The sequence below is a fragment of the Anopheles coustani genome, chromosome 3 (genome assembly GCF_943734705.1).
Source record: "Anopheles coustani chromosome 3, idAnoCousDA_361_x.2, whole genome shotgun sequence".
Lineage (NCBI taxonomy): Eukaryota > Metazoa > Arthropoda > Insecta > Diptera > Culicidae > Anopheles > Anopheles coustani.
Window position 1 is genome coordinate 31,104,619 of NC_071288.1, and position 22,125 is coordinate 31,126,743.

The following is a 22,125-nucleotide window of genomic DNA, read 5'->3' on the forward strand; positions in this document are numbered from 1 at the left end:
GATATAATAAATTCGATTAACAATGAATCACGAACGAGGTTTTATTCTGAATTGCGATTTTGATTTACATTTTCATCATTTTGTTCTTCGATAGGGAGGAACTCTAAAGTTGGTTCATCCGTCTGGTCGCTCAAGGGAGATGATTCTCGTTCTTGTTTGAAGCAAGTGGTCGTTTTCATCATGTTTTGTTGCTTTCCTAACTCGAATGCTTCAATTTCACTTAGCAATTTTAGTTCTCGAAGCAAATTATTCATTCGGCTATTCAGTTCGTGCCGGTATATATTCACGGTACCTAGAAGGGAAAGGAAAGTACACGTAGTAAAGTATCATGTTTATTGCAAGAAAAAATCATCATTTTCTTACGTGAACCAGCGTCATTCGCCGCGGAACCCGGGTCTGGAGGGTCTGAAACCAATTAAAACAGGTAGAAATTTAGAATTATTGTAGCTTGATGTTTCCTCCATCATGCTTACCCATAGTTAAAGCAGGTACATCCGAGGTGTTCGCTTCTTTTGAGGCTAACGGACGTGCTTTTGCTGGAAAGAAGAAACAGATTACAAAATGCAGGTATAAATAGCTTGTTGGTAGGTATTTTTGTTCGTACGTACCTTTTCTTCCCATGTTTTTTAAAGGAGCAATTGAGGAAATTTCAGTTTGGACTGGCCAACTTTGGTAAATTAAAACGTTACTATTGAATATGACAGCGTAACGTTCCTCACGTTACGAACAAGGTTAATAAAGCGTTATGGACAAGGTATGTCAATTACTACCGAACTTTCGGACTTGAGTTTCGAAATTTGATTCAAAAGGGTCGTTGTTTGTAAAATAAAATATGGATTTGCCTTTTTCATGGAATCAAACAGTCATTAGTCAAATATATCATGCATCCATTTAAGCAGCAGTTAAATCATACAAAGGAAACTCATCTATTACTTCTTCCGACCCATATGTTGCATGTTTCGTAACGTTGAGAAATATAAATGGTAAGCGAACGTTCATAACACAAGCTAGATGTTTATTAGCGGAACTTGAGAACTATATTTTTTCCATATTGATGTTATTGATGATACAGTTGTAAAAAAACAGCTAATCAGACAACGGAATAAAGCCAGCGCAGATGCTTATAACGGTAGAGTGGCTACCACCATCGTGCTTCCATCGTCAACCAGTTGGGGATGGACGCCAGGAGGATGTGGGAAAGATGAAAACCGTACAGTATATGCAGATTTCCACGTGGTCATCACGGACGCCTTATGCCGCCGGTCGGTTGATTCCTGGTGGGCGATAGTTTGTACTGACGACGCGTCTGGAAAATGGAAAAAGGATTGATGACAATAGTGACGTACACAAATGCGAGGCAACATTGGGCAAACATTCAGGTGGGACGTGCGAAGGATCACGTTACGACAGGATCAGTCTGTTTACACTCGATTGGCGGCCGGGATGGCCCAGCTCAGGATTGCACCCGGCGATCGCTTCGGCGTGATGCGAGGAAAGAAGAACCGCGTGGCTTCCTTCGTCTGCTCGACGTCATCGATCAGCGGAACATCGAGATTATCCTTGTTCAGCATCATGTCTGCAGTTGGTTAGGGAGTGTTAGAGACATATCGCTACATACCGAACGAGCAGCTTTTGCATATACTCTTACTTTTGTACTTGTTCACCGTTCGTTTGTTGTATGGTTCGCCCATTCCGAGCTCGGTAAAGGAGCTTGGGGTCCTGTAGAAAACTGAACGCAAGAAAATAGCCACCGATCAACGGGAAAGGTTTTTCAACGACACCGAACAATGGGTTAAGTATATTCTTACACAGCTTGGGTGCTTCAAATGGCTCGTCATCAATCATTGCATCCATTTCCTCGTCGTTTTTTCCCCGCAACCAATCTGGTGATGGAAACAGACACACATCAGTTCACGTGGAAAAGCATATCGATGGACACGTGCACAAACCTTTGTAATAGTTGACTCCATCCGGAAACGATTCGACCGCGCACAACGCACACAGCAGTTGCACCACGGCCACACACAGGCAACGTTTGCTGAGTTCCATTTCCTCTTTTCGCACAGCAACACAGGCACAACAATTCCCACTTCGTCCGCAGCACACGCTCCGGTGCACCTTCCCAGAGAAAGAAACGCAATTCCCAACGAAACACACTGATTGCCGGTACCAGGGTTGAACAGATACTAAGCACGCTCTGGCCCGGAGGATACATCTTAAATAGCTGCCGGAGCACAAAGAATATCGTACTTTACGTAAGACAAGGCTTCAGTCGTACCCCTCACGGTGCAATCACCGTAGCTTCGCGAGTCCTCGTGGATGAGAAAATGTGAAGCTGTCACGGGCAGACACTGCTGCTGGTGTATCATTCCGGATGGCTTTGCGCCCACTTCCGGTGTGGGCGGAATTCCGGGTAGGTGCATTCGTAAGTCCTCTAGTTCAGAACGTAGCATATTTTTTGCCATGTCTTTCCATTAATGATGGGAACGATTAGCTTTTTCATTTCTTTACTTCCTCCAGCAAGATATTTAGAAATAAATGAAAATGAATCCATTTGCTACTGCCTTAGAGAGAAGTATAAATGCAAACTAAAAGATTGCACCAAATATTGCATCTGTCAGTTGCAGTATGGAAATGCATTCGCGGTCGTTGGCATCATTTGAAATTGATATCATGGTCAGAGATTCATAAGTATTTTATTTTATCTATGTTTTGGTACAAAAATAAAAGAAATATAACAAAAAGGGGTGAAATAAATATACCAAAATCATAAAGTAATTTGTTAATATGCTTTCAATGTAGAAAAAAGTATTATTTGTCAGAAAAATGAGAAAATGATTCATTAAAATTCACTACTTTTATTGTATGCCTTAAGTTCGCGGCATCAATGCGTTATATGCTTGAGGTGGAGCTTATCATAAAACCCGTTTCTTTTGTAAAGGATTGAATCAAGTCTCACTGAATCTTACCTGTTCTTGACTATTTGCTAATTACTTTAGAATCGGATTGTTTGTGCCTTTTTACACCATGATTTATCCAAAATGTTTTTACTGTTTGATTAAAAAATTTATTTACAAAATGATCATTCCCGACACAAACTTCAGACACCACATTTGATCGAATAATTTTCCATTTTATAGCAACCATCTTGTCTGGGCAGCTGTCAGTTATCAGTTAATCAGTTTTTTATTTTCTTACGAACACAATTTTGAAACCGCAATTGTATTTGTATTCCAGTCGCAAGAAAATGACGCGTTGGTAAAGTTGTAAATGATGAAGCAATGAGACTGCGATAGGAAGATTGTGTTGAGCAAATTATAGATGGTAACGAATATAAGAAGTGACAATAAAAGCTTTACTGGCAATGGATGGTCGTAAGTGGACAAATATGAAGATGCAGCAGTAACTCAAATAGTGTTTGCTTTTATACTAAAACTGATGCCCGATTTCTTCGATATAAACTGGTTCGTGGTAAGATTAGGGCGACTTTTAAGAAATTCCTTTCGTACTTTAATATCGCCCAACGAATGGATCATATGCAAAACGGCAACACTTTTTGCATTTGTATGCGAATGATATAAACAGCGGTAAACGGTGTGTGTCAGTGTGTGTACAGCAAATACTGGCTCCCTGCAGGGAAGGTGCTTCGTTGGGCCCTGCACTTACTTCCTCTGGTGCTGCTTCCTCTTCCATCGTTGAGACACCGGAAACACACAGACACACTCTCTCCCTCTCTCTCACACAAATATACGGTTCACCGGTAGGGTATTTAAGGCTAATGGCAGTATATTATCATCATATGTAGTGGCGCACAGCTGCATCGTCACGGTGCAACATCAACTCGATGCATGTTCTTCAGTTCCTTCCCTTGTTTTCGACTCCTTCTCAAACTGATGAACTACTCCTGTCCCGTTGAGTGTGCATCAAACGTCGCAGCCCGGACGCAAATCTTACGGTACTTAAACGATCTCAATTCCAAACGATCTCAAACGCCCTGCGACACCTCGAGCACGTTTAGAATCGGATGGAGACGCCTGGTGTTTTTCATGGTCACCTTCTCGGGCGTTTTTCTTTCATTCACGTTTCACTCACACACACACACACACTCTTAGGCACATGCACTCATCGGATGGGGATTTTTCTTTAAAGTCTATAGCACACATACCCGGACATTCGCTCATTCACACACACTCATGCATTCAGTTCAAAGGGCATCGGGTTTAGACTCGTTTCCGGCCAAAGTCTTCGACGATGTCGTACTCGGGCAGATCGGGGCTTCCGGTGTCGTAGTACGCGTAGTCGTAGCTATCGTCCTCCGGTGGCCGCTTGGTGATGGTGGCGTTCGGTGGGATCGTCGGTGCCTTGGAGAATGGGCGCGGCGTGGCGTTGCTTCCGCTGCCACCCTTCGCCCCGTGCGAACCCGTCTTCACCCGCGAGTCCTTGCGGTGTTTCAGCTGGCTTCCGGCGGGGCCACTCTTCGGCGTGACCGCGCCTGCCTGATCCTGGTGGGAGTCCTTGCGGCCAGCCGCCGCCGCCGCCGCCGAGGTCGTCGTCGGTTTGACCGAGGAGGACGAGAAGTACTCGTTGATGCGGGCCGCCGCCTGGCGTGCCCGCTCGAGGATCAGGTCGTTGCCGCTGGCGGCGATGTTCTGGGAGTGTGCCGTGCGGAAGATTTCCTCCTCGTCGCTCGTCGAGAGGGAGGCAAGCCCGTTGGTGTTGCGGGCCGCCGACAGGGCCGCCGCCGCCGCCGTCTTCGCCTTCACGCGGTTCCGGTAGAAGTCCTTCTCGTACAGCTCCGGATGGTACTGCCCGTCGTCCTCGTCGATCTCTGGCTTCGCCGAGGACGATGTCACCACGATCGGGGACTGCGTGAGACCGGCCGCCGGTTTCGGTGGTGGTGGCTGGAAGAACCGGTTCGGCGGAGTCACCGCCTTCGCGGTGGTGGTGCTGGTGGTAAATGGAGCCCTTGTCGTCGTCGTTGTGGTCGTGGTGACGGGGGCCTGCGTGGTGGAAGTTGTCACCGGTGGGATGGTGGGAATGTATCCCGGGTACTTCGTCGTAGGCACCGGCCGCGGTTTCTCGGTGGTCGTGGTGGTGGTCGTGGTGGTGATGATCACCCGCTCCGTAAACGGGGACTTCTCGAGCCCGATCACACTCTTCTGGTTGACGAACTGAAGCAGCGCCTTCTTGCTGATGGCGTTCGGCTTGAAGGTGGTCGGGTTGTACTGATCCTTCGGGACGAGCGTGGAGAACTTCTTCACCGTCGACGGTGTGTGTCCGTCGGGGCCGGAACGGGAGATTGCCTGGTAGCGTTCCTTCGGGACGGCCCGTTGTAGTACCGCCGGGGGAATGGTGGTGATGGACGGTGCTACCGTCACCGGAGCTGCCGTGCTGGTGGTGGTGGTTGTGGGCGCATTGAAGAAGGGATTGAAGAACGCACTCTGCTGAGGAGCTGGTTGTCGCTGGCGGAAGTTCTGGGACAAGGATGGCGAGAAGGTCGTCGGAGGGACGGCCGTCGTGGTGGTGGTGGTGCTGGTTCGACTTCCCTGGTACTCGTTGTAGTTGAACTGACTTAACCGGCTCGGGTCGACGTTGAAGGTGCGCGACTGCGGGCGAAGACGCTGCGACTCCTGAGGCGTCGTCACGGCAGCCTCGTCGAAGGAACGTTCCGTGGCGCGGTTTTCGAAGGCTCCTCGGGGGCGAATGGTGGTCGGTTGGGCGGAGAAGAACTGGAACGGGTTGTTCGGGGGCGCCTGCGAGCTGGTCTGCTGCTGACGGGGTTGCGAGTTGAAGCTGAACGGCTGTTGCTGAGGTTGGTTAAAGTTCCGATCGGTCTGGGGTGAGGTGATGGTGATCTTGAAGTTGCCATTGTTGTTGCCCCCGAAACGCTGAGCAGGTGCCTGCGTTGTGGAGCTGGTCGTCGTGCTCGGCTGTTGTTGTGTGTTGGAGTAGAAGGTGTTTCCTCTACTTTGCTGCTGTTGCTGTTGCTGCTTGGCAAATGGCGCCGGTGTGGAGATGATGGCCTGTCCGAAGCTTTGCGGAGTTACTGGTTGTGAGTTTCGGAACTGTCCCACCGAGGGCTGCTGAGGTTGCTGAGGCTGCTGGGGTTTCAACACCGTCGTAGGCTGCTGCCGGAAGTTCGGGATCTTCGGAATGTCGACGAAATCGTCCGGCGTCGTCGTTTGCAGCTTGGTATTCTGTTGCTGTTGAGGCTGCGGACGTACCTGTGGCTGTTGTTGCTGCTGGCGTTGCTGTTGAAGCTGCTGCTGATGCTGATGCTGATGCTGCTGCTGCTGCTGCTGAGGATGATGACGCTGTGCTTGCTGCTGTGGCGCAACACTGCTTGTGACAACATTGGCCGGAGTAGTGCTCGTACTCGGTTTGCCCTCATTGCGGAGTGCATTCAGGTGATGGGCACGGACACTGCCACGACCACGGTTACGTCCACGGGTTCCGGGTTGAGCCGCCTGGCCCCGATTCGCTCCACGGGGAGCGTTGGTTGTCGACGTCGTCGTTGTCTTCCGGTACAGTTCCTCCTCGTAGTCCTCCTTTCCGTTGTTGCGATTGTTGTAGAAGTGGGAACTATGCGAACCGCGGAAGATCTCATCGTCTAGTTGCAAGGCATCGGCAAGGCGCGGGCAGCGTTTTGTATCACGAAATCGAAAGCAGCAGAAAAGATAAAGTGGAAAGAAAAAAAGGGAAACAAAACGACGGGATGAAACGAAAGGAAAGGTGGAACCATAAATGAGATTATTTAATAACACGCGTGAAAACCGTCAATAATCATTCAATTAACGAAGCGCTGAACTGGAAAGCGTAACAAGTAAAATGGGTGATAAATGGGAAATGAGTGAGGTCTGTTAAAAAAGGGTGGAATTGCTCGAAAGCATGCAAAGTTGGGCAAAGATGGCTGTCGGCCAGGTCATCGACAAAAGGTTCGCATGTTCCGTACGTGTGCCTGCTCCAATCCAGTCCGGTCCAGGGTTACGTTTTGCGTTTTGCAGGTCGAGTTCGTGAGTCGGTCCGTCGGTGGATGGGACACAGTTCGATGATGATGGTGGCATAACTACAACACTATCGCACTATAGCTAGAGAGCTATCGTATTTACTGTTGGAGTCGGTGTGCGCCGGGCGCGGTTGAAGCTGCTGCGGCTGCTGCTGGGAGCGGGCGAAAGAGGGCGTCGTGGTGCGGATCTCTTCCACCGCCGGACGTCGATCGGAGGGGGTGGCGGTGGCCGCGACCGCCGTCAGCTGGCGGTAGTGCTGGGCCTGCAGTAGCTGCTGCTGATTGAGCAGAAGCTGCTGCTGCTTGTGGTCCAGGTGCTTCTGGTGCAGCTTCGTCGGGACCTGGCTGGTCTTGTAGAAGATGTTCTCCGCTGGAGTCGTTGGGCGAGACGTGGTGGTGGTGGTGGTCGCCGTCGTTGTGGTTGTAGTGGTGGGTGTGGTGGAGGGGAAGGTGTTGGGCTGGCGGAAGTATTGTTGTGGCTGTGGTTGGTGCGGATGGTGTTGTTGCTGCTGGTGCTGCTGCTGCTGCTGTTGTTGTTGCTGATGAGAGGGTTTTTGTGCGCTAGGGATCTGATTCGGGCTCGGCGGTTGCTGCGGTTTGGAGCTCTGGTTAACAATGTACTGCTTGCTTCTTCGAGCATCGCCTGTAGAAGACGTAGATCGGTTTTATAATGGATCCACAAGGGATGTCAAACAAATGTGTTTTAACTAAAATGTTTAATAATATTATGAGGCACATTTTGTTGAAATCGTTTTTGCTTTACAAAATTATCTTTACGAATCTATAGATTTTTAGCTGACACCAAATGATACACAAATGCATGTTAATCATCAATAACTCAAACATGCTTAGGACTCTATATTCGATTACTTTTAAAGAAATGTGTGGATGATATAAACAAAGGCATTGCCATTTACACTATCATTGGAAAGATTTTTTTCTGGAATATAAAAAGAATACAACACTTGTCTATATTATTTCTGCGACAAAAAGCTAAACTAACAAAAACAACCTGGTTAACCAGTTAATGTCAAATGATTTGAAAAGAAGAAATAACAGTAATACGACAATAAATTGCATAAAACTTGCAATTCGTGTTTAGCTTAATTCTTTCGGTGCAATTTCACTTAAAATTATCCTTTCAATAATGAAATTATTAAAAACATTGCAAGGTTTTATGCTTCAAGAATATTTTACTTACTTATGGCAAATAAATGCTCATTTTCGAAATGGTTTGATTAAATGTGTGTTCATTTCTACTATAAATTTAAGTCGATATTATTGCAAAATGTGTAAAATACGTGTTTAGTCATGAACCAACTTTAGAATGAATTACTTATTATTTCATCATCGAGAAAGACAGATGGCACTGGAAAATATAGCTATAGACATAGCGTCTATAGGTCACCCCCGTCCCCACTTACTCGTTTCCGCACGCTGCAGATGGAAGGTGGCTTCCTCCTCCTCGGCGTACGGGGCCCGCTTGCTCTCGAACCCGGAGCCGAGCCGGTACAGGTCGAAGTTGTCGCTGCCGTAGTACAGGGTGGCCGCCTCGCAGTCGACATCGCCCCAATCGGCACAGATCTGGGCTTCCTGATCGAAAGCCGTACCATTGGGGCACAGGAAGCGGAAGTCTTGCACCTGCAATCGAGTCAGCAGTACGGCGTTAGGTTGAACGGTTTTGGCTTTGATCGGTGGAAAGGTTTTAGCAACTCTGTTGCGGCAGGCGAACACGAAACGGATTAATTGAAGCGACCGCAACTGGAAGATATGATTGGTGGGGTGGGAAAATGTACGACAATCAAACCGGGGGGTACACCTGCGCCCCCAAAAGGGGGAGACTGCGCAAGAAATGTCGGAGGTGAAACAATGGAGCAACCCTTCGGGCGAGGTGGGGATGGATTATCGCATGAGGTGTGAAGTAGGTAAGCGTGTTCCACGTGGCGCAATGGGCAGCCAGTTCAACCTCGGAGTTCCATAAACTCCCCTTTGGGTGCTGATAACCTTCACGTACAGGTTGACTACGCAAGGAAAACGCAGTATAAATGTGATATGAATTCGCACGCACCGCAACCCGCACGGTGTTGTAGTATAGGACCGTTTTTTCCCCCTTGTGTTGGTCTCCAGATATGCACAACCGGTTGGAAACCCACACGAACCTGCGGCTTGGATCAAGTAATTATAGGCTTTTCTCGAATGGGACGTGTGCACGCGACTCCGTGCACTTCGGCGCATAATTCACGGGGACTGCGCATTGCGATTCGGAGTCGGTATGCACATGTTGGCTGCTGCCAGCTTCTGGCGCCAACTCGTCTGGCCAGTCCGTGCCTTTGGTTGTGCGCGTGTGCCGATGGGTTTACAGTCTTTCTGCCCCACTCGCTTTCTTGACCTCCGCCAAAGACAGGCGGTGAGGTGTGTTAATCGTGGTAGCCGGCCACCTCATCCAGCTGGCGGAAGATAAGATTGCCACCCGTGACGCTGGCATGTGCTAGGCTCGCTCGGCTTGCTGTGTGAACGCGATGATTAATTGTTGGCGGTCGGTGGCGTTTGTTCGTTTTAAGATTTTCCCACTTTTTTTGTGTGTCGTTGTTGTCGTTTGCATCAAATATTTCGTGTGCAGACAGTAGCTGCCCCTTTCGGCTGGCTGAAGATTGAGCAATGTATGCTTTTATTACCGACAAATGCTGGGAGTCGCGGTGCCAAGCTCGGGAGTTTTGTTTGGTTTGTTTTTTGCGCGACCGTTCACAATCGACCATAATCTGCCTAAATAATCGTTTATTATTCATCGTGCTGATGATGGATTATACAATCAGCGGCGCAAAAGGGTGAAAACCGAAATGCATCCGCCGGGTGGCGATGAAAATTTTGCCGACTTTTCATTGCCACCCCGGTTTCGTTAAATGAGGAAACGTAATTAATAAAGCAGAAAAAAAAGGCAGCTAGACGGTATGATTGATTAAGATCAGCGCGCGCTCGGAGGACGTTTCGGGCTGCATTGGGAAGCACGGACTGTTGAGACCTGACTTTACCCACGAAAAAGCTGATTGTGCAGACGATTGGCAAATGAGCGAAGGACAAGCGACGGTTTTGGGGGAATTGCATTTTTAACAGACAGCACACAAAAGTAATAGAGCTGTTTACAAAAACTGACTCTTCAAAACTAGTAGCATTTTGAGGCACAAAACCAAAACAAAAAAAAAAAAAAACACAAGGGAATGTGCTTCGCTGCGGAAAGTGTGAACTTTAAATGTGACCCAAATTGAACGGTTACGTCGCGCGGGGTTTTCGAGGCGCACGAGGAATCCGTCCGGTTTGCTCGCGCCGTTTCGGGCAAATTTGAACTTTTACGACCCATCATCCCGCCGAGCCACCGCGATGGGGTCTTATAAAATGTGATTTCAATCTCGGTTTGTGGTTCGAAACCGTTGGGGTCGTTTTTTTGGCTTTGGAAGAAGTGGATGTTCCGATTGAAAGTTTTGTTTTGGAGACTTGCGAGCTTTTAAACAAAGAATCATCGCAATAAAGGTGAACAAGAAATAAAAAATGGATTTTTGATGATGGTTCATTATTTACCTAAATATGAGAAATGTCATTGGTCCTTTCGCTTTAATTTCATTTCAGATTTGTGAAATTGAATGTTTAGAAAAAGAATTGGGAAATGTTCGAAATCAATCAATTTTTTTATTGAATGTAAGGTTCCTTGGGTTTATTAAACAATTGTTCCTTACTTCGAACAACTATTGCCTCATCTTGAATCCATTTAAAATCCACCTCAACCGAAGCGATCTACACCAACGACTTCTTCCGTAGCATAACCAGCCCGTCGCGACATAATCTATTCAATCGGTGACATTTGTAACGGGTGCCGGAATGTGCCCCGCGCAGCGTGCATTTTCCATTTCCCGCCGCGTCGTGTCGATCGATCTCGTGATCTTCATGACGACAACACACCCCACAAAGCGGCACACATCCCCTTGGCGTCCTTGCGTGTGCATTCGAGCACCCGTTAGGGGGTCCGAAAGGTCGTCCATTTTGTTACGGCTCGCGCATTGGGAGTAGTTCCGTTCTTGGAGGCGTTTTTCACGACTTCTTTTATTCCCCCTTTGGGTGGGTTTGGTGTTTAGTGCACCTGATGACCCGCTGGGTGGGGAGGGACGTGTGATGTGTGGACAGCCTGCCGAAGTGATCAAGCACCTGATTGAGCAGCCGGGCGACAAGGACGCTGGGTTTGAGTGGGTTTCGATCACGCTGGCTAAACAAAATAGAGAAACAGCTACAAGGGACTCCCACAGTTCCTTGCATCGATGCGATCGTTCCGATGGAAATCGCGATCGGGAGTTATTGGATCGGAGGAGGGAGGGTGGGGGGGACAGAGAAAGGTACGATTGTTTCGATCGGATCCACGCGCGCAGACACTCGTGGCTTTTGGAGAGTCACCTTGTGCCGGTGGTTTTGGTACCTCTCGATCGACTCACCCTCCCCTCCCCCCTCTTTCCCCCCTCCCAGGCGTCAAATGAGCATCAAACGGTTCAACTTTAAAGGTCACGCGAGTCTCTTGGGAACGGCCTGGTGTGGTGCCGTTCGGTTTCCCTCTCCCGCCTGGATGGAAGTCACTTCGTCTGCACGCCACACACAACACAGCGGGCATCACAGGTTATGTGAAGCGTTCGGTTTTGGGGGGAGGTTGGGGCTTTTTTTCCTTCTCTTCTTCTTACCCCCAGTACGTGGGGTTATGCTCGTCCATATCTGGATACTGGTTAGGGCTGAAGATGGATTGCGCGAGCTCGACCGTCTGCGGGTCAACCAGAGGTCAACATTTTCGTTGTTGAGCGCTTTTATACCCTCGGCGTTGTGTGAAATACCATTTGTTTCCTCGCCTTGCCGAATGTGTCGATTGGACGAAATAAATCCCACGGAAAATCCATACTTACTCCGACGCCGGCCACCTTCACGCACACGTGGAACATTTGGCACTGCGTTTCCGAGTCGGCGTAGTAACCGCCGAGGATCTTGTCCCGGCAGGTGAAGCCCGTCTTCGGCATGTTGTCCAGGCTGTAGCGGGGTCCGGACAGGAACTGTCCATCGTTGCTTACGATTGCGGTGGCCACTAGGAGAACTACGGGAGAGAGAGACGGCAGAGGAAGAGGGCATTACTAAGAGTGTGTCAACACCGTGTTATGTAAGACTCGACGTTTTGCGTCACCTTCGCCGGGACGCTGATGATAAAGTTCACTGGAACATGGTGAAGATTCGTAGAATCGGAACTGGCACAGAATCTGCCGAGAACGATTTGCATCCCCCGACATTTAGAGGCCTCGCGAAGGGCACAACATCGGCACAAAGGTTAATCATCTTTCGAATGACATTTTCCCACAGTTAACAGGATAATCTTCAGCTCCGTTGTTTGGAATGTATCGAAGGGGCCCTCCTCACCTAATAACTGCTCCGAAAATGACACTTCTTGAGACATCGGCGTAAAGTTCGGCAAATACGAGATCGTCTCCCTAATGCCTTCAACCCGGTACGATAACATGCTAAACGGTGTCGAACGGTTCGAGTTTTGTTTTCGTTTTTTCTTCCTTGCGACTTTTTAAATCGTTTACAAACGAATTCGCCATCGGCGGATGCTCCTTCCCAAAAACCCGTTATGTTTTATGCAAATTGGCGATGTTCGATGTTGCGCACGGTCGGCGGTGATCGTCGAACGGTGGGACGGCATTACAATGATGCTTCACCCGTCGCTCCTCATTGTTGGCGGTTTGTGGGTTTGGGAAGATTGTTTTTCTTGTTTCGTGGTCTTGCGCGTGACGAAGGGTCGCGATGGATTGGTAGATGTTGTCTAAGCATCCCTTCCGGTTATCACGATTTCGGTGTAATGATTTCGAGCCCATCCACGATCCGGTTGAGACGGCTACCAGATCGGTTTCCCCTTTGCGATCCATCGCTGCCTCGGATCGGAGGGGATAATTTTCTTCCCTCGGCGCAGCGCGGACAACTCGAGCGAAAGCTGACCTTTTGCACCCGCCATTGGAGGGTCTGTTTTTGCTCAGCCCGCCCTGCTTCTTAGTAGCCGCTCGTGACCCCCGGGTGGCTTTTCCGTTACATTCCCGGTTGGAAATGGAACAAAACAGCGCAGAAGAAAGCGTTGGAAATCCAGCAGTTGTCATTGTCTTATCTGGGAGGCGTATGTTTTTCAATCTCTCAATGACCCGAACCACGACATTCGAAGAGTTTCCGGTGGAAAAAAAGGTCCCCACAGACGGGTACCGGGTTTCGCAGTGTCACCAACATCCAAGTGCGTGTTCCACAGCGTCGATACGCTTCGTTGATCAATGCAGAACTCACTGCTTTGCATTTTATTTCCTTACTTATCCAGACTTTTTTTGTTGTTTGTGCATGCCTCACTTCGGACAGTTTAATCCACGACGTAATGCCACAGCTGACATTGACGTCACATGCCATCCCGTTCGGAGTTCGGTTGCATAATGGTTGCGCCGCTTTTCACAGGCAAGAAAAACTTCGTGCTACTTCGTTCCTATGCCGTCACTCGTCCGGCAGCTTCCCATTGTGCGATCGGTGTGATATCTTAAGGAGATCCAAAAAGATACAGGTCCCGGAGCTGACCACTCGAGATGGGCTGCTCTGGTGGAACGACGTGGACACTTGGCCCTGTCAGCGTCAGCACCTCCGAAGAGTGCGGACTTGCAGCTGGCGGACATTTAACCTCCAGATCATTACCCAATTATGGTCGAATCGATTCGGCCGGGGCACATTTTCCGTTTACATGCTCATCGCTTCGCTTCAGCTTCTGTGCAGCTACCATCTTTTTTCTTTTTCAATTCGCCATCGTTTGCCCCGAGCTACCGTTGTCTTTTTCGAGTCACCGAGAGGTATTCGGCCGACGGTAAATGGTGCCAGTAATGCCGCTTTTTTTTTTTGGACGCTTATGAACATAAAACATAACTGTAAAGGCATCGACAGTTTTTGCCGCTGCACTTACGCTGTGGATCTTTGCGATTCCAAAGGTGGAAGGTCACCGGTGAAGGCTTTAATGCCAAAAATAGCCCGAAGATGATGGTCATCTCCTCCCCTTTGGTTGGTCGTGTGGGTTTGGAATGTGTCTTTGTATCTAGTCAAGTGTTGCTTAGAGGACCTTTGTCGATATTAAGCATGAGATGAAAAAGCCGATCGTTTCGGTGATCATCATATTCATTCTTTGCGACAATCTAATGCAGAATAATTAAGTGGTTTCATTAAAACCTCAAATTCAAATGAACTAATTTATGATGAACTCAAAAGGAGATTGAAGTTGCGTCCACATCTACATCAGATGAACGATTTGGTTCGAAAGTATCCGTGCAGCTCAATTCATGAACTTATATTTCTCACCATCGAAAAAATTAACAACACCAGATCAAAATTTAAATCTTTAAAGCTGTCAGAAAGAAGAATTTACGTGAGCAATGTTTTCTTCTATTTAAAGTTCAAAATCTATAAAATTGATGTACACATTTTCACTCCATACAATTTTATTTTCCTAAAACCTAATACATTCTTTGAAATTTTTTAGTTCGAAATTTTAGCAGGATTAACACATCGATTTAATTCTGATGCGGTAGAAACAGAAGATGATGAAAAATGAGTCACCGAACGGAGAAAAAATACCATTTAATGAATGGATGAATGGACTATATTTGATTGGTATTCAAGTTTCTATTTGTAGCACATTGTTTCTAAGAGTTATGCAATTTGTGTAAGGTAAAAATTATTGCATAAAGCTGGCTACGAATAAATCTGATACCTTGATTTCACGAAGCAGTTTGAAGCATGCTTCAAAAATAACGAACTAAATGCAATACCTCATAAATAACTACCGCCCAATGGCGCACCGGTATCTCCGTTCCCGATGCGCCAGTGAAATCAAAACGGGCGAGATAAATCTTTCAAACTCTGCGGCGCCTAGAGCTTGGCAGCCTAAATAAATTCCTACCCCGAAAAATTGCACTTTCGAAATACTTTGGCGCTGCACATTCCGTGCACATCGCACGGTTTGCAGGGATTCACTGTTGCCTTGCATGATTGATGAGCAGTCGGGGGCGCACGAGGCACATTCCTGCCCGCGAGACTTAACTGTCCCGATCGGGTTTACGTTCGCGTAGCGTTCTGCACAACATTTTCGCCAACGGTATGTTTGTGGCTTCGAAACGGCACGCGTAATGGCTGAAATACCTGCGCTCGGTCCGGCTGGGCACGTTGGATCGGAATCAAAATTGAATGATTGCTACCTTCGGCATCTGGCAGGCAACTCCGTTCCGGGGGTGAAGGCACCGACACACGAGCTTTAACGGCGACCGCGCGCTGGGATGAAAAACATTGCAATTCGGTAGCGAAAGCGATGGGATTTCAATTACGCCATCGAGCGCGGCGGAATCTACTGGACGATCGCAATTGGGGAAAGATTCAACACGATAGAGGAGCAATAAGAGAGAAGAACCCCGGTTTGAACGGTCGGTTTATTGATGTACTGCCTTCGTGTCGAAGAGTTAGGAGTAGGAACTCATAAAGCTCCGTTTCGAGTGCATTCAATAACAAAAAAAAAACAAAACAATGCAAATCAGTCCGCAAGGAGACGTGCCCGGCGGGGTCAAGCGACCCCCGAGGTCACCGGAGGCCACGCGATCTGGGCCGAGAAGAGACCGACCACTCCGAGTGATCCGATCCCCGCTGCTGATGATTAACGAGCTTCACAGTGGAGGAAGATGGAAGGATCGACGGGCGAAGGGGGGGAAAATTCATTGTAATGAAACCTTACGCATACCGTAAGGTATCCATTCGGTGGCCAATTTGGGGGGCGCTCATTACGCCCGTGGGGTTGGGTTCGGAATTTTCCTCAACGCAGGTCGGCTAACTTTTTTCGGCTACCGAAGCCCGCGGATTTTGCAACCCCAAAAACAACAATTAAATTACCCGCCGAAACAAGTGAAGCGCCCGGTTTCGGCCAACCACCGGCCAACGCGTTGGTTACGCGATCGAGATCACGGCCGGCAAGGTCACGATGTGGCCACCAAACGCAAACATCGGCACGCACGCATACCAGAACGCGCTGACGACAGAGTATAATTCCCCAAACTGTGGGCGCTAGCGATGAGTGTCGAGATTCGGATCGGAAAATTGTCCGAAACCGAGACAAAAACGCTGCGTTGCGCTGAGAACCGTGGGAGACGGCTGGTGCAGTTGCATAAGCGTGCAGTGGAGTGCAATCACGGGATGGGTTTTTCTTTATTATTTACCAGGCCTCTCTCTCCGTCGCTACGTGGACGGATCCCGGTGTGTGGCGTGTGTTCATCGAGGCTCGGAAGCTCCCGAGAAGGGCCACGGAAAGCTAACAGCATCGTCGTCGCCGTCATCATCATCAACGTCGTCATCCTTTGGCAACACAACCGCGACGCAACGGTTCTGGTGGCTTATGGCTTAGCCCGAGGCGACATGGGTTTGATAAACTCGCCCGATAAACTCGTGAAACTCGAGATGTCGGTGGTGAAGCATAACTCGGCTACTCGTGGCGCCCCCCTTCCAGTGAGTAATCTGATCCCTGGGAGAGAGGCAAACATAAACCCCATTGGTTCGGCTTAATGGTCAAGCACGCGAAACCGTGTCCCAAGCTGGCGTACCGCCGAGAGTGTCAGAGGTCCCGGTACGGCGAGGTGATGTATGGTTGTTACCTTAAAGCCACTTCGCGATGACTTGGACTTTCACCCATCGAACCTCCTTCGATGACCCTTTGAAGATGTGGGTGTGGATGTTGGTGTTCTACAACACCAGAATGGGATTTGTTTTCTTTCACGCGGAAGCTCACCGAAAGGGCGGAGCATTCAGTTCCGGCAATGCTCGAGGAAAAGTGGAGTGAAAACAAATCAATCTTCTGGAACGATCTTTGCGTTCGCTTTTTGCTGTAGTCGTTAGAAAAAAGGAGAGTATTTTTGACTTGCCACACTCCACCCATTTTCATCATCCTTTTAAACCCATACGAACTGTGTGGGACACACAAGTTTACACTCAAAAATACCAAGGAAAAACACACTCCACCCTCTGCATAGTCACATCATCATCATCATCAACACACTCAAGCTATGGTTTTAATGGAATGCAGTTGCAGCCCTAGTGAAGCGGCGAAGAAATTGCGCAACTTGATTGAAACCCCGCGCAAGTGGCCAAAAGCCTTGAGTTTCCGTACGGCCCAACCCCAAACGAAGAATGCATCCCGCTCGTGGTCGGAGGGTTTTTCCATCCGGCAAGGGAACTTTATGCTGGGCGTTTTGTTTCGCTCACCCATTTCCGACGCTTAATTATTGAACTTCTGTGTGTGTTTTTGAGCGGTGCTTGGCTAAATAGACTTCTTTTCGGGGCGCGCTGGCCTAGATTGGGCACCCCCGGGGAAAACATTATTCAAGCAGATACGAAACCCGCAGAAGATTTTCTCACCTTTCCGCCGTGCGCGCGATTTGTTCGACGCGATAATCGACGGCATGACGGTGTGCGAAGCGATGCGTCGATTAGCATAACGCTATTGTGTGCCGGGGGCAAATTGGACAAGTTGGTTGTGGAAGTAAATGAAAGAAAATCACCTTTTCCGCCCTGGAGTCGTTTGGTAATGAGGTCAATGATATAATGCTCGTTTGATCGATCGGAAGCATGATTACGTTTTTCGCAGTTGTTATAGCATCTCATTATGGTATTGTATTGTAAACAAATCTGATAAGCGTGTGTGAGGCTTGTTAGGAGTGAAGAGCATAATGAAGCTACTTTTGCCAATGCAATTGTTTGTAAACAAATCACCTAAAGTACAACATAATGTTTTGTCTGTAGAATTGGAAGAGGTGCATATTAACTTGATTGAAAACAATTTACAAAGTCATTTTTGAAAATAAGAAATAATCACCAAAACCCTAGACTCAAAGCACATAGCATTCTGAAAAATATAGAAAATGAGAAAATCTAATTCGTAATGAAAAGTCATTGAATTATTGAGAACTTCTCGTTGTAGTACGACGGTGTTTGAGCTCAAGTTAGATAAATTTGTACAACACTTTCAATATTATCATTTCTCACTATAGATTTAAACAAGCCATTATGGTGGTTTTTAATTCGCGTTTATACGATTGTGGGGTAAGCATGAATATGTTGGTGGTTTGAATCTGATAATTTCCCAACAAATGGTTAATTAATCTGGCAGAAAAACATCCCATTAGCGCTGCTAGTTGATCGCAATGGCATCAAACCACTTACTGGATGCTGCCACAACCGCCGAACCGATGAATCATTTAAATTTGAACACTCCCGCTTGCATTACGCTCGCTGGACGGAAGTTGGGAAACAGCTTGGCTGAATGGCCTCAGCGTATTGCCAGACCCTCCACGGTAGGTCGCAGTTTCTATTTTTCGTCTGCCGATCCACCTCCCATTGATATTGCACTCTCACCCACACGGCTCGGTGCTGCAACGACGGCTCCTCCCAAGTCAGAAATAGAGACACACGAAAAAAAAAACAAGCGGTAAATGGTCGAGAAGAATAAAGACCCGTAAATTGGCTAAGTGGTACAATAAGCTGGTCCGGAGGTGCTTTTAAAGGCGTTCTCTTGCCCCACACCACATGAGATGAGATGTGTGTAACGATGAGCGGGGAGGAAGCACAACAAAAAAACAATCGTTTAATAGGAAAATGTAACGATGAATAGAAAAAGTAAAGAAAAAACCGGGCCATCTCAAAACGGTCGTAAATGGCATTAAAATTCTCCCGCCGCAAATGAGACCGAGATTTCCGCGAGTGTGGCAAATCGAAACGATGATGCCACGATCATAATAGCCGGTCTGGGTCGGTCGGTGTGTATGGTTAAGAATTATTTTAACCAGCGGCAGCAGCATCATCATCTCGTGCCCCTTTCGCTCCCTTGGGCCCCCGAGTTGGTTTGGTTTTTGTTATTATTACCGTGTCTCTTCACGGTACGGTTCCACAATTACCGCTGATATTTGTTTGAAGATGTGCCCAGCTCAAGGTTAGGACACACCGCGCTCGCCGACGCTCTCCGACGCTCTCGTCGGTTCGTTAAAGTTCAGTTTGATCCGATTGCCCAAGCTGCAATCCCCGGCTGCCCCATGGGGGACGATTCCGTCATGCCGATGGAGAGAAGAATTTTTCTCACGACTCGACACGCCACCAACGCGCACCCGGATCGAACCAGCGTCATGCAATCGCCGCGATGGTTCTGCCATTCGAGGTGATTGGCATTTGTTGGAGAGGCACAAATCGGAGCCCGAAATAGCAGCTGTAGGGAAAAACAAGACAACCACCACTGCACGGTTCTCGATCAACGCCAAGGCGGGCTGTCATTACTGCCGGGAGGCCGGGGGCGCTACCGAACGCCTGGGGACGGACGGAGCGGAGATGACCTGAAGACGAATCGTTCCGCACCATTTTTAACGGCAAACATCAATTTAAAGGTTGGCGAAGGTGTCAAAATGCTGATTAAAAATCGACTGCCTTATTGGTGGTACTATTTTATTTTTATTGCATCTCCGTTTCCGCCGCAAAAGGCAGCACAAAGGAAACTTCGCCGACGGTGCCCGAGAGTGTTTCCGTCAAGGTCGGGAACCAAATAGGCTTTTTTTGGGAAATTTTTCATTCGTTCGGCTTTAGGGCAGGCAAATTCGTGGTGATGTCAAGGTTCGTAGGTTGCGGCAAAGACGCATCGGCGATCGCGCATCTAACGCCGCCCGGCGGTGATGAGCTTTAATGGCGGCCGTGGAATTGGTTGGCCGTAAACCGGCGGATGTGCGTTTCCTGTCGCGACAAAATTGCGAAGCCCCGCCGGTAAGGGTGGCTTCCCGATGGTTTCATTTATATCCGATTAGGATGATCATGTGCGATCAAGCTCAAGGCTGTGGGGTTTAATGAGTGGTGTGTTTCAAGGCTGAGCGTCGTTAAACGAAACAGGAAGGTTGTTCGATTGACATTCTCACACGCATTCCTTCCACTAGGAGATTTGGGTGGAGGAAATGAAGATGAACTCAACGGAAAGATAATTTATTTGTTTCATTATCTTTGTGTCACTAATGGAATTTCTAGCACCATTGGCAGTTTTATTTGATTTTTATCAACCAAGAGGCCACAAAAAGAGTGCTGCAATCAAATCAGTTTGCTAGCCGAAGGCGGTATAGATATCTTCTTCGCAAAATCACACCTACAGAAAACCGAACCCCTGCTAGACATTTTCAGTCAATTTAAATCTACCCACGCCACGTGTTGGGTTGACACTTTCGCCATTCGATTTCCACCCAATTCGTCCTACCGATATGTCAAGGCACACATGGGATGGAAAATATTTGCATAATGCACAGCGAAGTTGTGAATTGGTTCCGTAAGTCATAGGCAAAGTCGACAACAAATGTTGAAATTTGTCGTGATCATAAACTGCACCTTCGCTGAGCATAGAATCAATTGTGTTTCTGACATCGTAGCGTCAATTAAAAATCGATGTGGTAAAGTGACGCAAGCAATAACCGGTTGCTTTACATTGTTTATTTTAGTTTTATCTTGATTCAACTCAAAACAAATTGGTCTGACACAGTTGAGTTGTGAAAGTAAGAGTGAAATATTCTCGTTAGAAAAACATATCTGTCTTCACTTTTTTTTTTGTAACCTGCAGTTAAGTTTAATCAGGTCAAGTGGTTCTACTTACCCGCGCAAAGTGTAAGCTGCTGCATCAGCTCCATTTCGAGGCCGTAGTAAAAGCTGCCAGTAAACCGCTGCTCACCAACTGGATGCTAATCCCGAGGCGGCCTTGCACACTCCCAAACTCTAGACAGGGATTGGTTTGGACGTTCTATCACTTTTTCCAGTACACAAGAGTCAGCACACCTTCTCACCACACGTGGCCGTACGTGTACGTTCGGCGATCAATTCTTATACTGCGTACCACTACCGTGCACCGGACGGTCTGTGTAAGTTGTAAGCAATTGATTGCACTTGGTTTTTCGTTTAACTTTTGTATTTATTTCCAAAATGGTAAAACAAAAAGAAACAAAATCTCACACACTGATGTGTTCACTCGCAATGCATGTTCGAACTAACTAGAAGCAGTAACCTGTAAAAATCAAAAAGTCGAAGTTGGAATGGTAAAAAGTTACAGCACGAAACTTTATTGGAGCACTTCTTCGGGAAAAAAGTCGTTGGAGGTTCGTCGCTTGGTAGTACGCGAAAATTTGGGCACGCTTCCGAAAGCAGGCAAACCGGATGTCGAACCGCTCCGCTGGTGCCGTAGATCATAACTGACAGCATGGAAAACCTTTTCGCATCCCGTCAGCCGCCGCAACGTCAGCATGCCCGAACCGCACATTAGTTCGTACGCCCCCTGATCGCTTGCTCCGAATGAGTAGTTCTATTTCCGCCCAACAGCCACATATGAACACAAACACACACACACAAAATCAAATTCAAACGGTACATAGTCTCCTACCAAGTCATGTCCCTGACACAAGGGGGGAGGAAAATTCTTTTGTGAACAAAAATTATGGCGGGAAAATTCACACTGGTAGAGCGGGACCGTTCTTTTCCCAAACCCCGCCAACCGAAACACATACACACAAAATTGGCCACTGGCTGATAATGGCGATCACTAATGCAGTTTCCACCCGCCCGTGTGAGCGAAGGAAAAGGGGGAAAATTCAAAATGTTTCAGCAAAGAAACCTAAGACCATAAGCGCGTACGAAACACACTGAACCGAGCACAGGAAGGTGTGGGAAAATCGGCCCTTTAGGGTGATTTATTGTTTAAACATGGGCAGTAAAACTGTTCACACGTCCGATGGAAATCTAATCACCAACCCGAAAGGTTCACTTCCAGTGCGCACAATTTGTTAACTTTTATTCGCTGCGTCGGGTGTCATGAGATCGACCGATTAACCGTTTCACATTTCGACACTCGCGTCGTTCTGAGAAAAATGGCGCTTTTCTTCTCTCCTGCCAACTGTTTTCACAACGTTTTCGAACTTCGAATCTTTCCAGAACGTTCTCCCTTTTCTCGTACCGTTGAGGCGTCCGGATGGCTGAGACTTGCGGCATCC

At 47.9% G+C, this 22,125-nt stretch overlaps 3 protein-coding genes across 3 annotated transcripts; all 3 read right to left on the reverse strand.

The window, feature by feature from the left end:
* Window positions 1-41: 41 nt before the first annotated feature.
* Window positions 42-654, reverse strand: LOC131259288 (uncharacterized). Its single transcript, XM_058260747.1, has 4 exons — window positions 609-654; window positions 474-536; window positions 364-405; window positions 42-292 (listed from the first exon to the last, which is right to left on the reverse strand). Exons 1-4 carry the CDS (start codon window positions 619-621, stop codon window positions 42-44), a joined length of 369 nt encoding a protein of 122 aa, XP_058116730.1. The 5' UTR covers window positions 622-654.
* Window positions 655-1,010: 356 nt separating this feature from the next.
* Window positions 1,011-2,161, reverse strand: LOC131259138 (uncharacterized). The gene is made up of 5 exons (XM_058260564.1): window positions 1,950-2,161; window positions 1,809-1,883; window positions 1,649-1,729; window positions 1,426-1,576; window positions 1,011-1,306 (listed from the first exon to the last, which is right to left on the reverse strand). The coding sequence occupies exons 1-5, from the start codon at window positions 2,047-2,049 to the stop codon at window positions 1,252-1,254; spliced, it is 462 nt and encodes a 153-aa protein (XP_058116547.1). The 5' UTR covers window positions 2,050-2,161; the 3' UTR covers window positions 1,011-1,251.
* Window positions 2,162-4,220: 2,059 nt separating this feature from the next.
* On the reverse strand, window positions 4,221-20,775 carry LOC131259127 (mucin-2-like). Its single transcript, XM_058260553.1, has 5 exons — window positions 20,742-20,775; window positions 11,938-12,122; window positions 8,431-8,647; window positions 7,110-7,649; window positions 4,221-6,610 (listed from the first exon to the last, which is right to left on the reverse strand). The coding sequence occupies exons 1-5, from the start codon at window positions 20,773-20,775 to the stop codon at window positions 4,221-4,223; spliced, it is 3,366 nt and encodes a 1,121-aa protein (XP_058116536.1).
* Window positions 20,776-22,125: the final 1,350 nt, after the last annotated feature.

Coding starts and splice junctions, on each gene's coding strand:
- LOC131259288 (XM_058260747.1), bottom strand. Junction 406..473: donor TGTACCTGCTTTAACTATGG/GTAAGCATGATG, acceptor AATTGGTTTCAG/ACCCTCCAGACCCGGGTTCC. Junction 293..363: donor GGCGAATGACGCTGGTTCAC/GTAAGAAAATGA, acceptor TTTCCCTTCTAG/GTACCGTGAATATATACCGG.
- LOC131259138 (XM_058260564.1), bottom strand. CDS start 2,049: ATGGAACTCAGCAAACGTTGCCTGTGTGTGGCCGTGGTGCAACTGCTG. Junction 1,884..1,949: donor TGGAGTCAACTATTACAAAG/GTTTGTGCACGT, acceptor TTCCATCACCAG/ATTGGTTGCGGGGAAAAAAC. Junction 1,730..1,808: donor ATTTGAAGCACCCAAGCTGT/GTAAGAATATAC, acceptor TCTTGCGTTCAG/TTTTCTACAGGACCCCAAGC.
- LOC131259127 (XM_058260553.1), bottom strand. CDS start 20,775: ATGGAGCTGATGCAGCAGCTTACACTTTGCGCGG. Junction 7,650..8,430: donor TCTGCAGCGTGCGGAAACGA/GTAAGTGGGGAC, acceptor CGTCTTCTACAG/GCGATGCTCGAAGAAGCAAG. Junction 6,611..7,109: donor GGCGCACACCGACTCCAACA/GTAAATACGATA, acceptor CCTTGCAACTAG/ACGATGAGATCTTCCGCGGT.